Raw genomic sequence first — 19,943 nt, 5'->3', positions numbered from 1 at the left:
GTCGCTCAGCTGACCGCTCTTACATGCTGGCGGCCAGGCACTCAGCTGAACGTTCGGCCACCGAGAGACAAAATAAAGTTTCTGTGATAGAAAAAAAAAAAAGATGAGCATGCGCAGTGAAAAATAAAGGATTCCGCCGCTCAAAAAACGTTACATGCTGCGTTCCTTCCGACCGGCGGAAGCAACGCAGCGTCGGCCGGCGGAAGCAATGCAGGTACTTTTGGCACAATCCGTCATCCATACAAGTCTATGGGAAACAGCGGAATCCGTTAACGGATTCCGCTGTTTTCCAAAAGGGTGGATTGTGACGGAAGGAAAAAAACGCAAGTGTGAAAGTACCCTGAGTCATGAATCGGGAGCGTCTGACTCCAGCACATCTCCTCATCATGCTTGGCCTGAACAATGCTGGTCTTGATAAATCGGGCCCAATGTGTAGGAGATCACACTGTCTTTGTTGCCAGTCGCACCCAATTTCAGTAGAGCTTTTATATTTCTAGAGCAATTACATGAATTAAAACTGAGGTTGCTTTGGACACCAGCTTTTCAGTCCAGACTTTGTCAACTATTTAACTTTATTTATTTTTTATTTTTTTACGTTGTCATATTTTGCAGGCATACATATTTTGTCATGTTTGCTACTGACACACCCTCTTATCATTTTAACTGTTAAAATTAGTACAAAAAGTCTATAACTCTATGATTGAAATGTTGCCAGGGTTTTCAAGTCTGGTATTCCTTATGTATGTATAACTGGAGTGTATTTCTACCATGTCAAAAAACGACATATGTAAGGGTATGTACGCACGCTGCATTTTTTTCTGACCACAAAGATGCAACGTTTTTGGCCCCAAAAAGATGCACAAAAACACACCCATAGGAAAAGGCATAAAAAACGCATGCACTTTTGTGCGTTTTTTGATGCGTTTTTTTTGCTGCATTTTTGTCCAATACATACAGTGGGTGAAAAACGCAGTGAAAAATGCAAAAAGAATTGACATGCTGCATTTTTGTGGTCACCACAAAGACGCAGCAAAAAAAACTGCAATGTGCGGAGAGCAAAAATATGATGTCACAGACTTTGCTGGGGAAGGAAATTCATGCAGTTTTGGGACCATAAAACCCAAAAACCGCGCAGAAACGCTGCAAAAAAAGCTACAAAAACATTGCAAAAAAACACAACGCGCGCACAAGGCCTTTGGGTTCATTCACATGTCAGATTTTTATGTATGTTTTTTTTTCCACAGATAGCACTGTTACCTATGAGAACGTATGGGGCTGTTCACGTGTTTTGTTTTGTTTTTTTTTTTGTTTTGTTTTTCTCTGCGGACTGAGTGGACTACAGAGCGCACCTACCTAAAAAGATTCTGTGTAGAAAAAAATCAGATGCAATATGGACCATCAGTGTGGTATCTGATTTTTAGAAATACATTACCATTCTGTAACAGAACACTGGAAATGGTCTTGTAAAAAAAAAAAAAAAGCATGTTTTACAGACGGCAAACGGATATCATACGGATGCTTGGTGATAAGAAAATCGCACACTCACATAGCAAAAGGAAGAAAAAATTCTGTACAACGACTTAATGATAGAAAATGTATATTTTATTGATAGAAAATAGCTAAAAAGCAGACAAACAATATTGGATTAAAATTAGCAGAGACAAAAAATGGTGAGTACCAATAGATGGCGCCCTCACCCCACAGTAGGTATATGGTAGCACATGTTAGAGTTTAGCACACAGCACAGAAAGGGCTAAAAAGCCAATATTACATACAAACTAAAGCGTGCTGCTGCTTATTAGGTGCCCGTTACTGATACATCAATTACATAGTGTCAGAAAGGTTCTTGTAACAACGCACTATAATACCTTGCAACCAACATACCTAAATGGTGGATGAGAGCCCAATTCCCCGACCCATAGGTTTCGGTATGACTCCTTCTTCCGGGGGTGTTTATTTACACTCACATAGCAGTCACCTGACATCTGGAAAACTACATGGATTTCACTCATCCTACTCTCCTGGATAAAAATCAGTCCAATTTTTCATATGTTCATGTCATCACACCACATCTTCTACGCCGGGGATCAGACTATATCCCTGTACGGTCAGACACAGCCATTACACAGCACATACCAGGGTCACATATATAAGATTATCTCAGCACAGGAACATTTTTTTAACGTATAAAATTGGGAAATTATTATTATTCCAAGATCTACTGATTTAAAATGTACTTTTTTCATGGAACAACCCCTTTAAGTTATCTGATCATTTTATAATTAATAAATCTAAATTTTTTTTTTTTGTTTTTTTTGCTTTTTGTGTCATTTTCTAAAAAATCGTAAGTTTTTTTTTTTTTTTTGTTTGTATTTTTTGGGTGGAAGGATCTGTGGATGTCTGAGGGCTTATTTTTTGCGCCCTGAGCTGACTGTTTTACTAATGCTATTTTTGGGTAGATACCATATGTTTTGATCGCCTCTTTTTGTATTTTATTGCAATGTTGCAGTGACAAAAAACACACAATTCTAGCTTTTTGATTTATTTTTTTCGCTTAACGCTATTTATCAATTGTATTATTTTATTTTATATTTTGATAGATTTCACATTTCTGACCGCAGCAATACCAAATGTGTATAGTAAATATATAAATATTTTTTTAAGTTATTTTTCAGTGGGGCTAAACTTTTTACTTTTTCTTTCTTTATATATACCGTATTTTTCGCTTTATAAGACGCACTTGATTATAAGACGCTCCACCAAATTTGGTGAAGGAAAAGAGAATTTTTTTTCTTAATGTTAAATGGGGTCCATCTTATAATGCCAGTGTCCGTCTAACAAATCATATAGGCCGGTATATGTCCCTCATAGCCCCCCATCCTAAAATTAGCCCCCTTTATCTGGATATGGCCCCCTTATATTGAATATAGCCCTCTTGTGCTGGCACACGTTCCCTGTGCTGCCTATGGCCCCCTATGGATTGCACACCTTCCCCTGTGCTGCCTATGGCCCCCTATGGATTGCACACGGTCCCCTGTGCTGCCTATGGCCCCCTATGGATTTCATACGTTCCCCTGTGCTGCTTATGGCCCCCTATGGATTGCACACGTTCCCCTGTGCTGCCTATGGCCCCCTATGGATTGCACACGTTCTCCTGTGTTAGATATCGCCCCCATGCTGCTGCCCATAGTAAAATAAAACACTCTTTCCTTACCTTCTCCAGCGCTGATCTCCCTCCTGTCTCCTTCTGTGCTTCTGTTCCTCCACTTTCTGGTTCTCGGTGCGGTCATGTGATCGGCACAGCAGAGTGACTTCATCTCTGCGTGCCTGATCACAGTGGAAGCAGGACACCGGGGAGAAACGCTGGAGGAGGTAAGTAAAGCTTTTTTATTTTAGGATGAGCAGCAGCATGGGGGCCATATCTAACACAAGGGGGCATGTACCATCACAGGGGGGTGCAGGCTCATATAGTATGCACCGCTGCCCCAGCCCATCACCGAAGTGCGGTTTCAGCACCACGGTGATGGACAGCGGCTGTGCAAATTATATGAGCGGGAGCAGGAGATCTAACACTGCCGCCCGCAGCGTTCACCTGCCCCCAGCACCGCTCCAGAGCGGACCCTGCAGTGTGTGTGTGTGTGTGTATATGTATGTATGTATGTATGTATGTATATATAATATATATTTATATATAATATATATATATATATATATATATATATATATATATATATATATATATATATATATATATATATATATATATATATATATATATATATACATATACATATACATATACATATACATATACATACACACACACACACACACCCACCCCCCCCGTATATTCGGCTTATAAGACGCACCCCCTACTTTCCCCCAAAATTTGGGGGAACTAAAGTGCGTCTTATAAAGCAAAAAATACGATATAGAGATAATATATTGTGAGACTGTGACCGGGGTTATCTATGACGGCCGGTATGTCTCGCCCCGGTTGTGCTCACTCCATGATAGAAAGTAAATCCACTCTAGGGTTAATGCTGTTTCCCTACAGGCTGAAGGAAGGGTTAAATGGAAACAGGAACAAGAGCAGGTGTGCCAGGTGTGAGGGAGTGAACAGAACTCCCTGAGCTCTCTGCTGGAGAGGCACATGTATATTGTTGTGGACTTTTGTTTGGACATTAAACCGTGTGCTGTGAACCTTAATGCCTGGATCCCGTGTCTTCTGCTGCGCAGCCGACCGTGCTACCTCACATATGGTGGAGAATCGGCGGGCATGCCAGCCGGTGAGGTGTAGCATCCATCCCTGGTGACCCAGTAGCACATGTCCTGGATTCGAGTGGCTATACTACAGCCCAAACCCGGCGACGCCATGGAGGCCATACTACAGCAGCTGGCTCAGGCTAATGCACAGCAACAACAGGCTAATGCACAGCAACAACAGGCTAATGCACAGCTACAAGAGGCCAATGCACAGCAGCAACAGACCAATGCACACCTGCTCCGGGCGTTGGAACGTCAGCAGCAATCCTTGCAAGTGCAGGACAAAAGGCACCAAGAACAGCTGGTTCAGGCCAATGCACGTCAGCAGCAAGCCTTGCAATTGCAGGAACAAAGACATCAAGAACAGATGGTTCTCCTGGCCAAGTCGATCCGTGCCGGACCGGCAGCAACAACCCCGGGACCGGGTGACGACGGCAGCGTCCGGAAAGCGGTGAGACAAGCGTTGCAAAAGATGACCCCGGGGGATGATGTGGAAGCGTTCCTGGCGGTGTTTGAGCGGGTGGCCGAGCGGGAAAAGCTGCCGACCCCCCAGTGGGCTGAGGTATTGTCGCCCTATCTGACGGGGGAACCCCAAAAAGCGTACCTGGACCTCTGTACCGAGGACGCCATTGACTATGTGACCTTGAAAGCCGAAATACTGGCTCGGTTGGGGGTGAATACCTATGTACGGGCTCAGCGGGTAAATCAGTGGTTCTATGAGGAAGCCAAACCCGTACGCTCCCAGGCCTATGACTTATTGCATCTTGTAAAAAAGTGGTTGCAGCCTGACACTCTGAGCCCGGCGCAAATGGTGGAAAGGGTAGTAGTGGATCGTTTTGTGCGCACTTTACCCGTCACCGTTCAACGGTGGGTAGGACAGGGTGACCCGAGTACCCTGGACCAATTAGTGTCCCTGGTAGAGCGGCATGTGGCTACGCAGGACTTGATACGGGACACTGAGACTTTGCGTACCGCCCGTCGGTCCGGCCCCGCCAAGCCTAGGGCCAAGGACCCACCGCTGACAACGGTGCAGGAATCCCCTACCGTCCCGTCAGAGGCCGCGCCCACCATTCCTGAGGTCCGGAAGGTTCTGTACCCTAAACGACAACCCGTCAAGGGGGTTTCCGTCCCCATTAGATGTTGGCGATGCCAGCGGGTGGGACATATGGAAGCCCAGTGTCCACTCACCACGGAGCCCATGGATTGTGGGGTTACCCGGCGGGGTTCAATGTATGCTCAGGTGGTGTGTACCGCTGACCTGGTCTCCCCAAAGACGGAGCCCCATTTGTGCCAAATACAGGTGAATGGATGTCCGGTTACAGGATTGTTGGATTCCGGGAGCTTAGTGACCCTTGTGCGATCCACCTTGAGGGCTAAAGTAAAGGCCACAGGACGTACCGTGGGGGTGGTTTGCATACATGGGGACCACCGAGACTATCCCACGGGGATTGTCACCATCACAGCACCTTGCGGTCAGGTGCAACATGAGGTGGGACTTCTTAACACTCTTCCTTATGACGTGATCCTAGGAAGGGATCTGCCCTATTTTTGGACTTTATGGAGGGGACCCCCTAAGTCCCCTCAGATATTGGTCAGTCCGGGACCTGAGCCCTACAATCCTGAATCCGGGACGCCTGCCATAGGGGTCACCATGATAGGGACAGAGTGTGAACCCGATAGGTCACCCCTAGAGGTATTGGCAGGAGAGGCTGAAATGGTCGAGCCCATCCCGGAGTTGGAGGCGTCCCCGGATACGTTTGGGACAGCCCAACTCCAGGACCCTACGTTAATACATGCCCGGAGTCGGGTGACAGTAGTTGACTGGGTGACACAGCTGCCCGGTGCCCAGGTAAGGTACCCCCATTTCGCTCTTAAGCAAGATTTACTCTACCGGGTAGATGAAATACGGGGCGTGGGGGTAGAGCAGTTGGTGGTGCCCCAGCCGTATCGCCGGCGGGTCCTCGACTTGGCTCATAAACACCTGATGAGTGGCCACCTAGGGGTCAAGAAAACGCAGGAGCGAATATTGCAAAGGTTCTATTGGCCCGGGGTTTTTGGGGAGGTAAAACGGTTCTGCGAAACCTGCCCGGAGTGTCAGCTTACCGCACCCCTGACCCATTTTCGCAGTCCGTTGGTACCGTTACCCATTATAGAAGTCCCAATTGAACGGATAGGGATGGATCTGGTGGGGCCCCTCGTAAAGTCCGCTCGAGGGCACCAACACATCCTAGTGATCGTTGACTATGCCACCCGGTATCCCGAGGCGATACCTCTCAGACATACTGCAGCAAAGCTTATAGCTCGGGAGTTGTTTGCTGTGTTCTGCCGGGTGGGGTTGCCCAAGGAGATCCTTACGGATCAGGGGACCCCATTCATGTCTAAAGTGACCAAAGAGCTATGCCGGCTACTCCAGATCAAGCAGTTGCGTACGTCTGTGTATCATCCTCAGACGGATGGGTTAGTAGAACGATTCAATAAAACCCTGAAAACCATGCTCAAAAGGGTGATTTCCAAAGACGGGAAAGACTGGGATATGATGCTTCCCTATTTGATGTTTGCCATACGAGAGGTGCCACAGGCATCCACGGGGTTTTCGCCTTTAGAGTTGTTATACGGGCGACATCCCCGGGGATTGTTGGACCTGGCAAAGGAAACATGGGAGCAAGAGCCCACCCCCCATAAAAGTGTGATTGAACACATTTTGGGTATGCAGAACCGCATAAGCGCGGTCATGCCAATTGTGAAGGAGCATTTACAGGAGGCTCAGGCCGCGCAAAGCGGCCGCTACAATAGACAAGCCACCGTGCGGACCTTTAAACCCGGGGATCGGGTGTTGGTGTTAATCCCCACGGCGGAGAGTAAATTCCTGGCTCAGTGGCAAGGCCCCTACGAGATAAAGGAAAGAGTCGGGGTGGTTAACTATAAAGTATTGCAGCCCGGTAGGCGGAAACCTGAACAAATATACCATGTCAACCTATTAAAACCTTGGCAGGAACGGGAAAGCCTGATGGCTGTTTTTTCCCCATCTCCCTCCTCTTCGGGTCGTTCACCTCCGGCTCCAGCGACCTCCGGAGAGGACGAACCGGAAGTAAGGATTGGAGAAGCCCTCACCAAGACTCAGAGGCGAGAGGCCAGACGGTTGGTTCAGCAGAACCCCGATGTCTTCTCCGAGCTGCCCGGTAGGACCAGTCTGATACGACATGACATTGTCACCGAGCCTCACCTGAAGGTACGCCTGAAGTCATACCGGGTACCGGAGGCTCGACGACAAGCCATATCGGAGGAAGTAAAGACAATGTTACGCCTGGGGGTCATCGAAAAATCCCGGAGTGAATGGGCTAGTCCGATTGTCCTAATACCAAAACCCGATGGCTCCTTAAGGTTCTGCAATGACTTTAGGAGATTGAACGAAATATCCAAGTTCGATCTCTACCCCGTGCCCCGGGTGGATGAGCTGATTGATAGGCTGGGACAGGCGCGATACTTCACCACGCTCGACCTGACCAAGGGGTACTGGCAGGTGCCACTGACGGAGTCCGCCAAGGAGAAAACCGCTTTTGTTACGCCGGAGGGTCTCTTCCACTATTTTGTCTTGCCTTTTGGGTTGCATGGCGCTCCGGCCACGTTCCAGAGGTTGATGGACTTAGTGCTGGAACCCCACCAGGCGTATGCATCAGCGTACCTTGATGACATCATTATTTACAGCTCCGATTGGCAGACCCACTTGGAACAGGTACAAGCGGTGGTGGACGCGCTTCGAACAGCCGGATTGACAGCCAATCCCAAGAAATGTGCGTTGGGACTCACGGAAGCCCGCTACTTGGGCTACGTGATAGGCCAAGGAGTGATTAAGCCCCAAATTAACAAGGTTGAGGCGATCCAGAAGTGGCCTAGACCCCTGACCACGAAGCAGGTTAGGGCCTTCCTGGGTATCGTGGGGTACTACAGGAGGTTTGTAAAGGATTTTGCGGGACTATCAGCCCCCTTGACGGACCTTCTCAAAGGCAAGAAGTCTGTCATGGTGCGCTGGACTCCGCAGGCCGAGGACTCCTTCCGGGCCCTGAAGGGGGTCCTGTGCGGACAGCCCGTTCTCGTACACCCTGATTTTCGGAAGGAGTTCATAGTTCAGACTGACGCCTCAGAGGTCGGCCTGGGGGCAGTGTTGTCTCAGGTGGTTCAGGGGGAGGAACACCCCGTCACCTTCTTAAGTAGGAAGCTCACCCCTCCCGAGCGGAATTATAGCGTAGTGGAGAAGGAGTGCCTGGCGATCAAGTGGGCCTTGGAGTCCCTACGCTATTACCTGCTGGGACGGCAGTTTCGCTTGGTGATGGATCACTCTCCACTGGTCTGGATGAGGTCCGCCAAGGAACGGAATGCCCGGGTTACCCGGTGGTTCCTTTCTCTGCAGAACTTCCGGTTTACGGTTGAACATAGGGCCGGTGGGTTGCAGGGCAACGCCGATGCCTTGTCCCGCGGCCCGTGTTTGATGGCGGGAGTTCAACCCCGCACGCTTGAACTGAGGGGGGGGTATGTGAGACTGTGACCGGGGTTATCTATGACGGCCGGTATGTCTCGCCCCGGTTGTGCTCACTCCATGATAGAAAGTAAATCCACTCTAGGGTTAATGCTGTTTCCCTACAGGCTGAAGGAAGGGTTAAATGGAAACAGGAACAAGAGCAGGTGTGCCGGGTGTGAGGGAGTGAACAGAACTCCCTGAGCTCTCTGCTGGAGAGGCACATGTATATTGTTGTGGACTTTTGTTTGGACATTAAACCATGTGCTGTGAACCTTAATGCCTGGATCCCGTGTCTTCTGCTGCGCAGCCGACCGTGCTACCTCACAATATATAGATATATATATATATAGATATATATATATATATATATATAGCTATCTCTTGTGAGAGTGTGTGCACACAGTGCGTTTTTTTATTGCATATTTTTTTCCTCAAACAGCAGCTCAGTAAAGTTTTGTCACAAAACTGCATGCAAAATCCTTATGCCAGCAAAGTCAATGAGAATCCTGAAGTCTCATGCACATGTTGCTTTTTTTCCCTTGCAGATTGGTGCAGAATAACTGCAGCATATCAGTTCTTTCAGCGTTTTTGCAGTGTTTTTCCTTCCAGAATGCATAAGGCCTAAGCGACACAGCATGAATATCGGTGCGAGTGGAGTGCAATAAAAAAAATCGCATTCCACTCTGACCAATATTAACCTATATCCCAGCACCCATGAGCGATTATTTTCTCAGCCCTAATCAGACCGAGAAAACAATCGTAGCATGCCGCAACTGTAACGCGATCATTGTTTCTCTCGCACCCATTCAAGTGTATGGGGCGAGAGAAAGATCGCACTGCACTTGCAGTACACTGGTGTACTGCGAATGCAGTGCGAGAATGCCAATAGCCGGCTACGGAGGAGAGAGGGAGAGAAATCCCTCCCTACCCTCCTCAGTGCCGACCCGCCCCGCTCGCACGATCGGACCTCAGTCGCAGGGACACTCATGCGACGGGATCGCAGTAATCCCCGTATGGCCCCGGCCTAAAAAACGCTTTTTTTTTTTTTCTGTAAAGAGATGCAGATTTGGTGGTTAATTTTCTGCAACTAAATACTGAGCATTCTCACATAGCCTTGTTGTATTTACTAGTCCCCTCAGGGGACTTGAAGCTGCAATCGTCCGATCACCTCTGCTTTATAGAGCAATGCTCCAGCACTGCTCGATATAGCAAACCTCATGCCCCTTATTTACAGGAACAGTATAATGACACGCACAGGTCATCAGCACTGCTCTGTACAGCAGAAATCACAATCTCATATGAATGCCAGCTCGCAGCCGGCGTTCACAGGAGGATCGTCATGACATACACACTGGCCATCTGACCTCTGGCTGTCATGAGAAACAATCGGTGCCCTGTGATCACTTCATGAGCATGCTGATGGGAGCGAGGAATGGCGTGCTCCCCGCAGTTATGTGTTAAATCTCAGTGTCTGAGACTGACAGTAGGATTTAACTACTTAACAGCTTTATCTAGATCTTCGATCCATTCACGACTGTCAGAGGCACATGTCGACTGATTAAGTCAGGGAAAGATGGGGGCTCAGCGTGTGAGCCTGCATCAAAGGCGGGGAAATGACATGGCATAAATATGCGTCTTATGTTGTGAAGGGGTTTAGGACATGTAACAGCGAAAATGCTTAAATGTTTTGAGGAGATTTTCCACCAACTTTTCATAGTTATCTGCTGTTGAGATTCCCCAAAAATTAGTTACTATTAATGTGAATGCTACCCACACAGCATTTTCCTTGCCATGCAGCAAACTGTGAAACTCCTCATCTTGAAGAAGCTTATGAATCTGAGGTCCAATAGAGGCTCCTACTTTTATGTATGCATCCCTAAATCTTGGAAATGTATTAATGAGATACTTGAATGCTTTTTCAATTTTATCCATTGCCTTTACATAGTTCTTCATTAGGCCCAACTTTGTATGCAATGGTAGTAACAAAATCTTATGTGGGTCAACAAGTGCTGGATGCAGGACATTTTTACTCCTTGGGTGTAGTAAATGTCAAGAGGCCAGTATTTTATTGTAGTGATATTCTCTTGCACGACTATTGCACTCACACAGAAAGCAGCAGTACTTTGTATATCCACCCTGGAGACCAAGTAAGTTGGCAACCACCTTTAAGTCACCACAGAAAGGCCATAAATGTTGGACATAGTTCTAGCACCTCAATAGCTCTTTCATGTTGTCATAGGTTTCTATCATGTAGACTGCATAACCAACTGGTAGCGCATTGCCATTATGCAGCAAGGCGGCTTTAAGCTTGTTTTAGACAAATCGATGAAGAGCCTGCATTAGTCTTCAGAGCTTCCTTTAAACTGTTGATGTTGTTGCATGCCACAAGATCACCCTCCATGAAGATTTATTGGACAAGATTTTTGTCACGGTCGCGTAATGTAGAAACCCAAACATCATCTGCAAAGAGATTCCACTGCTATAGCGTGAAATCTAAGAGCTCAGCCTTACTTTTTGGCAGATCCAAAACTCTAACAAGATCGTTCAGTTATCTTTTGTGTTATAAGGTGTGGTTTTTTTTGAGGTTGGTGACGGAAAGTCTGGGTCATGAGAGGACGGCACTTCATGACACCAAGTGTGCTCTTCCTCACTTGACTCAACTGAAAATGTTTCTGGTGCTGTTCAACCAGTAGTTCTTTTGTGTGATACTGGGCGTATTGCATATGGAATGTTTGAATACTGTAAAGTCCACTTCTTCCAGGAAACTCCTTTCCTAATGAGGGACACCATGCACAAATAGCAATTCGTAGTGTTATCAGTTTGTTCTCTCCATATCATGGGGATTTCAAACAGCATAATTTCCTCTTCTCGTGCAACCACTGGGTAAGATGTGATGTACATTTATTGCAGCATATGTGTGGAGCCCAACTCTTGTCATGATCACCTATTCGGCAGCCAAAATAAAGTCCGTAGGCATTCCTTATCATGATAGTCAAGTTTTTCCTTTGTGACTCAAAAATTACTGACTCCTCCACATACGTGGCAAAAACTATCTGCTTTGTTAATGCAAGAACGAGACATATCAGAAAAACGTATATAAACTAGTAATGAGTGAATACTAAATATTCTGGTTATTCGTGCCAAATACCTGGTACTATATCATTATTTGTCACAACTAACCTAATGCAAGTCAATGGGGAACCCGAGCATTTTTCTTGAAGATTTCCCAGAAAATTGCTCGGGTTCTCCATTGACTTGCATCAGGTTTGTTATTTGTGACAAATACTGGAATAGTACTAGGTATCCAGTGCAAATAACTCGAACCAAGTAATAGAAACATGTCAATATGCTAAGAAACTAAGGAAAGAAATCCAAAAAACTGTATAACTTGCACAGAGAGCATTTCCAAAAGTAGGTGATGCAACTGTAATTGGGATCACATCATCAGAGCTGAGTTTTTTTGATTGGTCACCGGCTAAGACAATGATGGCTAACCTAGAACACGCGTGTCAGAAGTGACACGCCAAGTCATTTTTAAAGACATGCCCAGAAGGGGTAGGTGGCCACATCCCGATCAATAAGACATGCTGCTGTTGATTTAACTAGAACTGCATGTGTGGCCCTAAAGTGTTCAGAAATGACCGGCCCACGAAGAGCCATACATGCAGTTCTAGGTATATCACCGGCGGCCGTGGCTTGTCTGTAGTTTGTGTTCTGTACCTTTTAATCAGGGTCCTGAGTGAGACATGCTTACATACCACACAGTGTGTAAGGCCCGTTTCACACATCCGTCATTTTGCCGGATCCCGGATCCAGCACGCATGCAGTACAGTACATTCATTTACAGTGGAAGCGAGACACCATGCGGTTGTGTGCTTCATGCACAACCGCATTTGTCCGCGTGGTGTCGCGCTTCCACCGTAAATGAATGTGTACTGTACTGCATGCCGGATCCGGCATCCGGCCTAACATGCCTCTCTCTAACGCAGCGAAGTATGAAGACAGGCACCATTGCAGATGGGCGCCATTACAGTGTGGCTGCTGCAGTAAGTCCACACATCAGCATCTTTATAGAACGCTGCTGTTGCCAGTTGGAATCTGGTTCAGCAGCGCTCAGGATAGATATGTTATAAAGATTTTGGTGGGGGGTCTGGGGAAGAAGGAAGAGCAAATAATGACTGCTGGGGGAGAGGAAGAAAAGATACTGACTGTTAGGGTGCAGAGAAGATATTGACTTCTTGGGGGAAGGAGAGGAGAAAAGACTGCTAGGGGGAAGGGGTGGAGAGGAGATAATGACTGCTTGGGGGGAGGAGGGGAGAGGAGTTAATGACTGCTGGGGTGAGGGAGGAGAGGACATAATGTCTGCTTTGGGGAGGAGGAAGAAGAGATAGTGACTTCTGGGGGGGAGGGGGAGAGGACATAATGACTGCTGGGTTTGAAGTGTACGAAATACCAAACTTCAATTGAAGATTTAGCCAAAAAAATTCAGCAACAAAAAAGTCACTAAAGTTATAGAATTTTGTTTTGCTTTATTAATAAATACGGTACATGTATTAAAATATTACATATTGTTAATATAGCTACAAATAAAACAAAATTATGGATTTTTCGAGAAGTGACATACCACCCGAGTTATGCTCGTTTTTGGGGGGGGGTTACCCATTTTGACACCCCGAGCTCAAAAGGTTGGCCATCACTGCCCTAAGATGATAGAGTATTGAAAGCTCAAGAGACTAAATAATTGATATAATAGGCTAGACACTAACAATGGAACACCAATGATGAAATAATAAAGACGCAATTTTTCTACATGCCTACGTGTCGTAACTAATTACAACCTCCTCTGCATCTTTAAAATTAGAGCCAATCCGCAAATTTAAGTACCATTTCGTTTTCAGCAACACAAAATTAGTTTTGGGTTACTGTTTTCGTGACTGAACCAATTTGGCTGCAGTAACCGTGTTAAGCGGGCTTTACACGCTACGATATATCTAATGAGATGTTGGCGGGGTCACGTCGTAAGTGACGCACATCCGGCATCGTTAGTGATATCGTAGCGTGTGACAGCTATGAACGAGCAGAAATACTCACCTTCTCGTTCATCGCTGACACGTCGCTCATTTTCTAAAAATCGCACGTCCTGTTGTTCATTGTTCCCGAGGCAGCACACATCGCTACGTGTGACACCCCGGGAACGATGAACTGCAGCTTACCTGCGGACGCCAATGCGGAAGGAATTACGTCCCGCTCATCTCTGCCCCTCCGCTTCTATTGGCCGGCCTCTGTGTGACGTCGCTGGGACGCCGAATGTCCCTCCCCCTTCAGGAAGTGGGTGTTCGCCGCCCACAGTGAGGTCGTTTGGAAGGTAAGTACGTGTGACGGGGGGGTTACAACATTGTGCGACACGGGCAAGAAATTGCCCGTGCCGCACAAACGATGGGGGCGAGTGCGATCGCACGAGAAATTGTAAGGTGTAAAGCAGCTTTAATCAGTGTTGTTAAGTAAGGGTACATGTGACTTTTGATTGCTATTACACTGTTTTGGAGGGAGGGATGAGGTGATCAAAATCGCAACTAACATTGAGTAAACTGTTTTTTGTTTTTTTTTTCGTTTTTAACAAGAAACCTACTAAAATGTTAAAATGTCTAGTTTCTTTATTTTTTAGCCATAAATTGTATGCAAAACGGGTATAAAAACTCTTCACATTAACCGTGATTTTCTTCTTCCTTGTTTTTTTTTTTTTTTTTAGGTACAACGCATCTCTGGCAAGTGGGAAATTAATAACCATGAAAATCAAAATGCGCTGGACCTTGACATAAAAGTTTTAATCGGCACTGTTACATTTTGCAATAAAGATGGAGGAGAAATTAACCAGACAACATATTTTTCCATGTGTGATGTGTGTGAAGGTAACTTATTCTAGTGGTGTTTAGTATATGTAATTTAATGGACTGCTGCATAATCTACAATGGAATATATTCACTAAGCTAAATGCACCAAATGTATTTAAGAAACACAAATGTAGTTAATTACTTAACCAAGTACATCCCAATAGAAGGCATAACACAAATTGAAATCTGCTAATTTTATTTTTGTCAATGATTAACTTTACTAAATATGGAATGTTATTTGGCATCCATGTAATATAATGTCCTTGTGTATTATGCAGCCCGAGCTAATCTGTTTTACTTTCATTATGTACACACAACTGTTCTGTGAGATCTACCCTTTATTACTGCGTCTAGCTTCTTCTTGGCCCATGATACATAGGTATCTATAATCCATTCTTACCTATATACCTGTATACAAAAAGAACTAAGACTGCAACATAGATTTCCCCTATACACTGTGTGCAGAATTATTAGGCAAATGAGTATTTTGATCACATGATAATTTTTATACATGTTGTCCTACTCCAAGCTGTATAGGCTTGAGGGCCAACTACCAATTAAAGGGAACCAAACATCAGGATTTTGGTATACAAGGTAAAGCCAGTACAGTACTGGCACTATCAGGCACATTGTGTACATACCTTTAGTGGGGAGCTCCGATGTTTAGGCTTTGAAATCCATGTTTATAAGTTTGAAAATTCATCATGTTTTTGATTGACGTGTGCAACTCTGCTGATAATGGCTGGGCGGGTTATGCACATGATTCCCGCCCCCCGCTGCCTGTTCCTCCCTCCCTCTGGCTGTATGTAAATTTCTCTATTCAGAAACACTGCTTCGGAGTTAGCGCCTGCGCATACCGCTTATCTCCGGCGCCATGTTTCTGAACCTGCAGTACCTAGTATTGTGCATGAAAGGCCGGCGCATGCGCCCTCGCTTCTTCAGATCTCGTTGTGACCGCGGACTGGAGAACAGCTGATCTTACCGATTAGCTGCAGCAGACGATATCGTAGCAGACGTTTGCTGCAGCTAATCTGGGTAAGATCAGCTGTTCTCCAGTCCTGTTGTGACCGCGCGCACTCCCGCGGTCACAACGAGATCTGAAGAAGCGAGGGTGCATGCGCTGCCCTCTCATGCACAATACTAGATACTGCGGGCTTCAGAAACATGGCGCCGGAGATGAGCGCTATGCGCAGGCACTAACTCCGACGCCGTGTTTCTGAATAGAGAGATTTACATACAGCCAGAGGGAGGGAGGAACGGGGGGGGGGGGGCGGTAATCATGTGCATAACCCGCCCGGCCATTATCAGCAGAGGTGCACACGTCAATCATAAACATGATGAATTTTCAAACTTTATAAACATGGATTTCAGAGCCTAAGCATCCGAGCTCCCCACTAATGGTATGTACACAATGTGCCTGATAGTGCCAGTACTGTACTGGCTTTACCTTATATACAAAAATCCTGATATTTGGTTCCCTTTAAGTAAATCAGGTGATGTGCATCTCTGTAATGAGGAGGGGAGTGGTGTAATGACATCAACACCCTATATAAGGTGTGCTTAATTATTAGGCAACTTCCTTTCCTTTGGCAAAATGGGTCAGAAGAGAGATTTGATGGGCTCTGAAAATTGTGAGATGTCTTGCAGAGGGATGTAGCAGTCTTGAAATTGCCAAACATTTGAAGCGTGATTACCGAACAATCAAGCATTTCATCGCAAATAGCCAACAGGGTTGCAAGAAGTGTGTTGGGCAAAAAAGGCGCAAAATAACTGCCCATGAATTGAGGAAAATCAAGCGTGAAGTTGCCAAGATGTCATTTGCCACCAGTTTGGCCATATTTCAGAGCTGCAACGTGACTGGAGTATCAAAAAGCACAAGATAAGATAAAACATCAAGACTGGGCCAAGAAATATCTTAAGACTGATTTTTCCAAGGTTTAATGGACTGATGAAATGAAAGTGACTCTGGATGGGCCAGAGGCTGGATCAGTAAAGGGCAGAGAGCTCCACTCCGACTCAGACGCCAGCAAGGTGGAGGTGGGGTACTGGTATGGGCTGGTTTCATCAAAGATGAACTTGTGGGACCTTTTCGGGTTGAGGATGGAGTGAAGCTCAACTCCCAGACCTACTGCCAGTTTCTGGAAGACCACTTCTTCAATCAATGGTACAGGAAGAAGTCGGTATCGTTCAAGAAAAAAATGGTTTTCATGCAGGACAATGCTCCATCACATGCATTCAAGTACTCCACAGCGTGGCTGGCCAGTAAAGGTCTAAAAAGATGAAAAAATAATGACATGGCCCCCTTGTTCACCTGATCTGAACCCTATAAAGAACCTGTGGTCCCTGATAAAATGTAAGATCTACAGGGAGGGATAACAGTACAGCTCTCGGAATAGTGTCTGGGAGGCTGTGGTGGCTGCTGCACGCAATGTTGATCGTAAACAGATCAAGCAACTGACAGAATCTATGGATGGTAGGCTGTTGCGTGTCATCATAAAGAAAGGTGGCTATATTGGTCACTAATTTTTTGGGGGTTTGATTTTGCATGTCAGAAATGTTAATTTCTAAATTTTCTGCAGTTATATTGGTTTACCTGGTGAAAATAAACAAGTGAGATGGGAATATATTTGTTTTTTTTATTAAGTTGCCTAATAATTCTGCACAGTAATGGTTACCCGCACAAACCGATATCCTCCTAAGATAGCCAAATCTAAAAAAAGAAAAAAAAAAACACTCCAACTTCCAAAAATAATAAGCTTTAATATTTGAGTCTTTTGGGTTGATTGAGAACATAGTTGTTGATCAATAATAAAAAAAATCCTCTAAAATACAACTAGCCTAATAATTCTGCACACAGTGTACAGTATATAGATGCTGCACACTGTCTCCATCCCCTCCCAGCGGTATCTTCCAGCCAAGAGGCAGGAAGTCTCACAAAGTTGTCAAAAGTATGAGAAATTATCACTGTGTGAGAAGCCTGACTGCAGATGACTGTTCCTTTTAAAGATTAAATGTCGTTTAAATTTTTATTTCTATAATCGTTTGCATGATCATGGCCTAACATTTTCCAACTGACAGCTTTCACACAGTTTGCTGCTTCTATGTTTTTAAATCATTTCGTTAATGTTTCCATGGTTACTGAAGTACATTAATTATCATTTCATAAGTTCTTGAACTTTTATTGAAAAATACTGCAAGTTTATGCGAAGACTCAATATTTAGTATTGACCCTTATACTCCAAGAGTTCTGCAGTTTGCATTGGCATCATAGTCTGTGTGACAGGTGGATAAGGTTAAGCACCTTTTGCCTTCACCAGGGGGGCAATTTGAAAAATAAAATTACTAACTGTGCTTGCGGCCGCCGGTAACCTGATAACTGTGTTTATGATAAAGTGTCAGTTGCTATGGCTGGAGTCACACTTATGAGTGACTCGCGCCAGTCTCGCAGCGCATCACCCGGTATGGCCTGATGCTCTCCAGACAGGAGTATTTCATAGAAATATATGCAGTTGACCCGCTCCTGTCCGGAGAGCGTGCGGTCATGCCAGTTGATGTGATGCGAGATTGTCACGAGTCACTCGCAAGTGTGACTCCAGCCTAACACTGCTGACCACTCTCTCTGCCTATGCTTTCCATTTGGTTCCTTCCCTGCTTTTGCTTTTAAGACTCAAATACAATGGAAGATGAGCACCGCCTGGGACTGGAGCAGGGGAACTCCAATCAGCTCCCTGCTCTACTGGTTACTCCTGTGAGCTGCAGTTTACTTCCGGCTTTCAGCTTGTTAAAGACCAGCGCCATTCAGGGGATATTGGGCAGATATCTTACTTGTGTGGCTGTGGGGAACATCATACTTTATGGGGGGGGGCTTTTAAGGACAACATTTTGTATGTGGGAGGGGCGCTTAAGGTAGATTATACTGCGTATAGGATACTGGTGATCATCATACTATGTCTGAGGACCTGTCGTGGCCATCATACTACTAGGGTGGTTGTGAGGGACATTTATGCTATGTATAAGGGACAGTGATTGACATCATGCCATTATACTATATGGGGGGCGTGGGAGCCATTATACTGTGTAAAGGGAGCTGTGGTGACGATGCTCAACAGTGCTGTATAGGGTCTGTGGGAGACCTTATACTGTATAGGGCAGGGCTGTGGAGTCGGAGTCTGTGTTCATTTTGGTGGCATCGGTATAAAATGGACCGACTCCGACTCCTAAAATATATACTAAATTGGGTACAGTAGTTCAATGTCGAATGTTCTGAATATTTTTTCATAGGTATTTGGGAAAGTTATGAAATGTCCTATAAATGGCTGTTCTCTTCCTGATCTAAGGCTATATTCACACACAGCGTTTTTGCTGCGTTTTTTGAGGATACGTTTTTCAGCTGCAAAAGCAGATCAGCTTTTTAAAAAAACTGCATCACCTGAAAGGTTTTTGAGCTCATAGAAAATGTTTTCAATAGCAAAAGCAGATTAGACAAACGCCACACAAACCGTCATGCTCATTCTTTGTGAGAATCCGTTTTTGAGCCCAAAAACGGATCCTCACAAAACAATGCTTCAAACAGAAGTACAATTAAACTGAAGAATGAGAGTAATGAACAACAGCTAGAAGAAAATTTAGAATTCAGTAAATTAGAGATGGAAGGCCACAGTGCTGTTCATGTAACTGAGGAACAAACGGATATTACAACAGAAGAACAGCAAAATGATACTTTAGAATTAGATGATCTTGTTGAAGCTGCTTCAAAACACTTTCATATTCATCACATGTGCTGTGTTGTGCACACGCTGCAGCTAGCAATAAGAGATAGTCTGCAAGAGGGACATGCTGGAAATCTGATTGGAAATGTGAGGAAATTGGTTATTGCCGCTAGAACCCCTAAACTTGATTCCATCTTGAAGAGACGTGCTGGGAAAGGGGCAATTGTTGATCAAGCCACTCAGTGGGGCAGCACTTATTTCATGATTGAGCGATTGCTTGAACTAAAACGGTTTCTTATAGATCTGGCGAATCCTCAGGTAACACTGAAAGAAGGTCAATGGACACAGGTGGCTGAATTGAAGGAATTGCTTAATCACCCATTCACCATGACTAAAAAAATTACAAGCTGAGGATTTAACTCATGGCATTATCATAAGGGAGTGGAAGAACTTGCTATTTTGCCTGTTCCAAAGAGGAGGTTTAATCGCAGATGGCATTTCTGCTTCAATGAAATGGAGAGAGACACAGCTATTGGAAAATAAAATTCTTCTGGCAGCTGT

General features: G+C 45.3%; 1 protein-coding gene across 1 annotated transcript in view; it reads left to right on the top strand.

The window, feature by feature from the left end:
- The window catches only part of MOV10L1 (Mov10 like RNA helicase 1), a 371,844-nt gene that overhangs the window by 72,853 nt on the left and 279,048 nt on the right, over positions 1–19,943 (top strand). Inside the window, exon 3 of the mRNA XM_075345097.1 lies at positions 14,532–14,691. Coding sequence (XP_075201212.1) covers positions 14,532–14,691 — 160 coding nt within the window. The remainder of the gene's footprint in view (positions 1–14,531; positions 14,692–19,943) is intronic.

The sequence above is a fragment of the Anomaloglossus baeobatrachus genome, chromosome 4, assembly GCF_048569485.1.
Source record: "Anomaloglossus baeobatrachus isolate aAnoBae1 chromosome 4, aAnoBae1.hap1, whole genome shotgun sequence".
NCBI classification, from domain to species: domain Eukaryota; kingdom Metazoa; phylum Chordata; class Amphibia; order Anura; family Aromobatidae; genus Anomaloglossus; species Anomaloglossus baeobatrachus.
The sequence above is the reverse complement of the archived record's forward strand: the minus strand, read 5'-3'. Positions and strand labels throughout refer to the sequence as shown.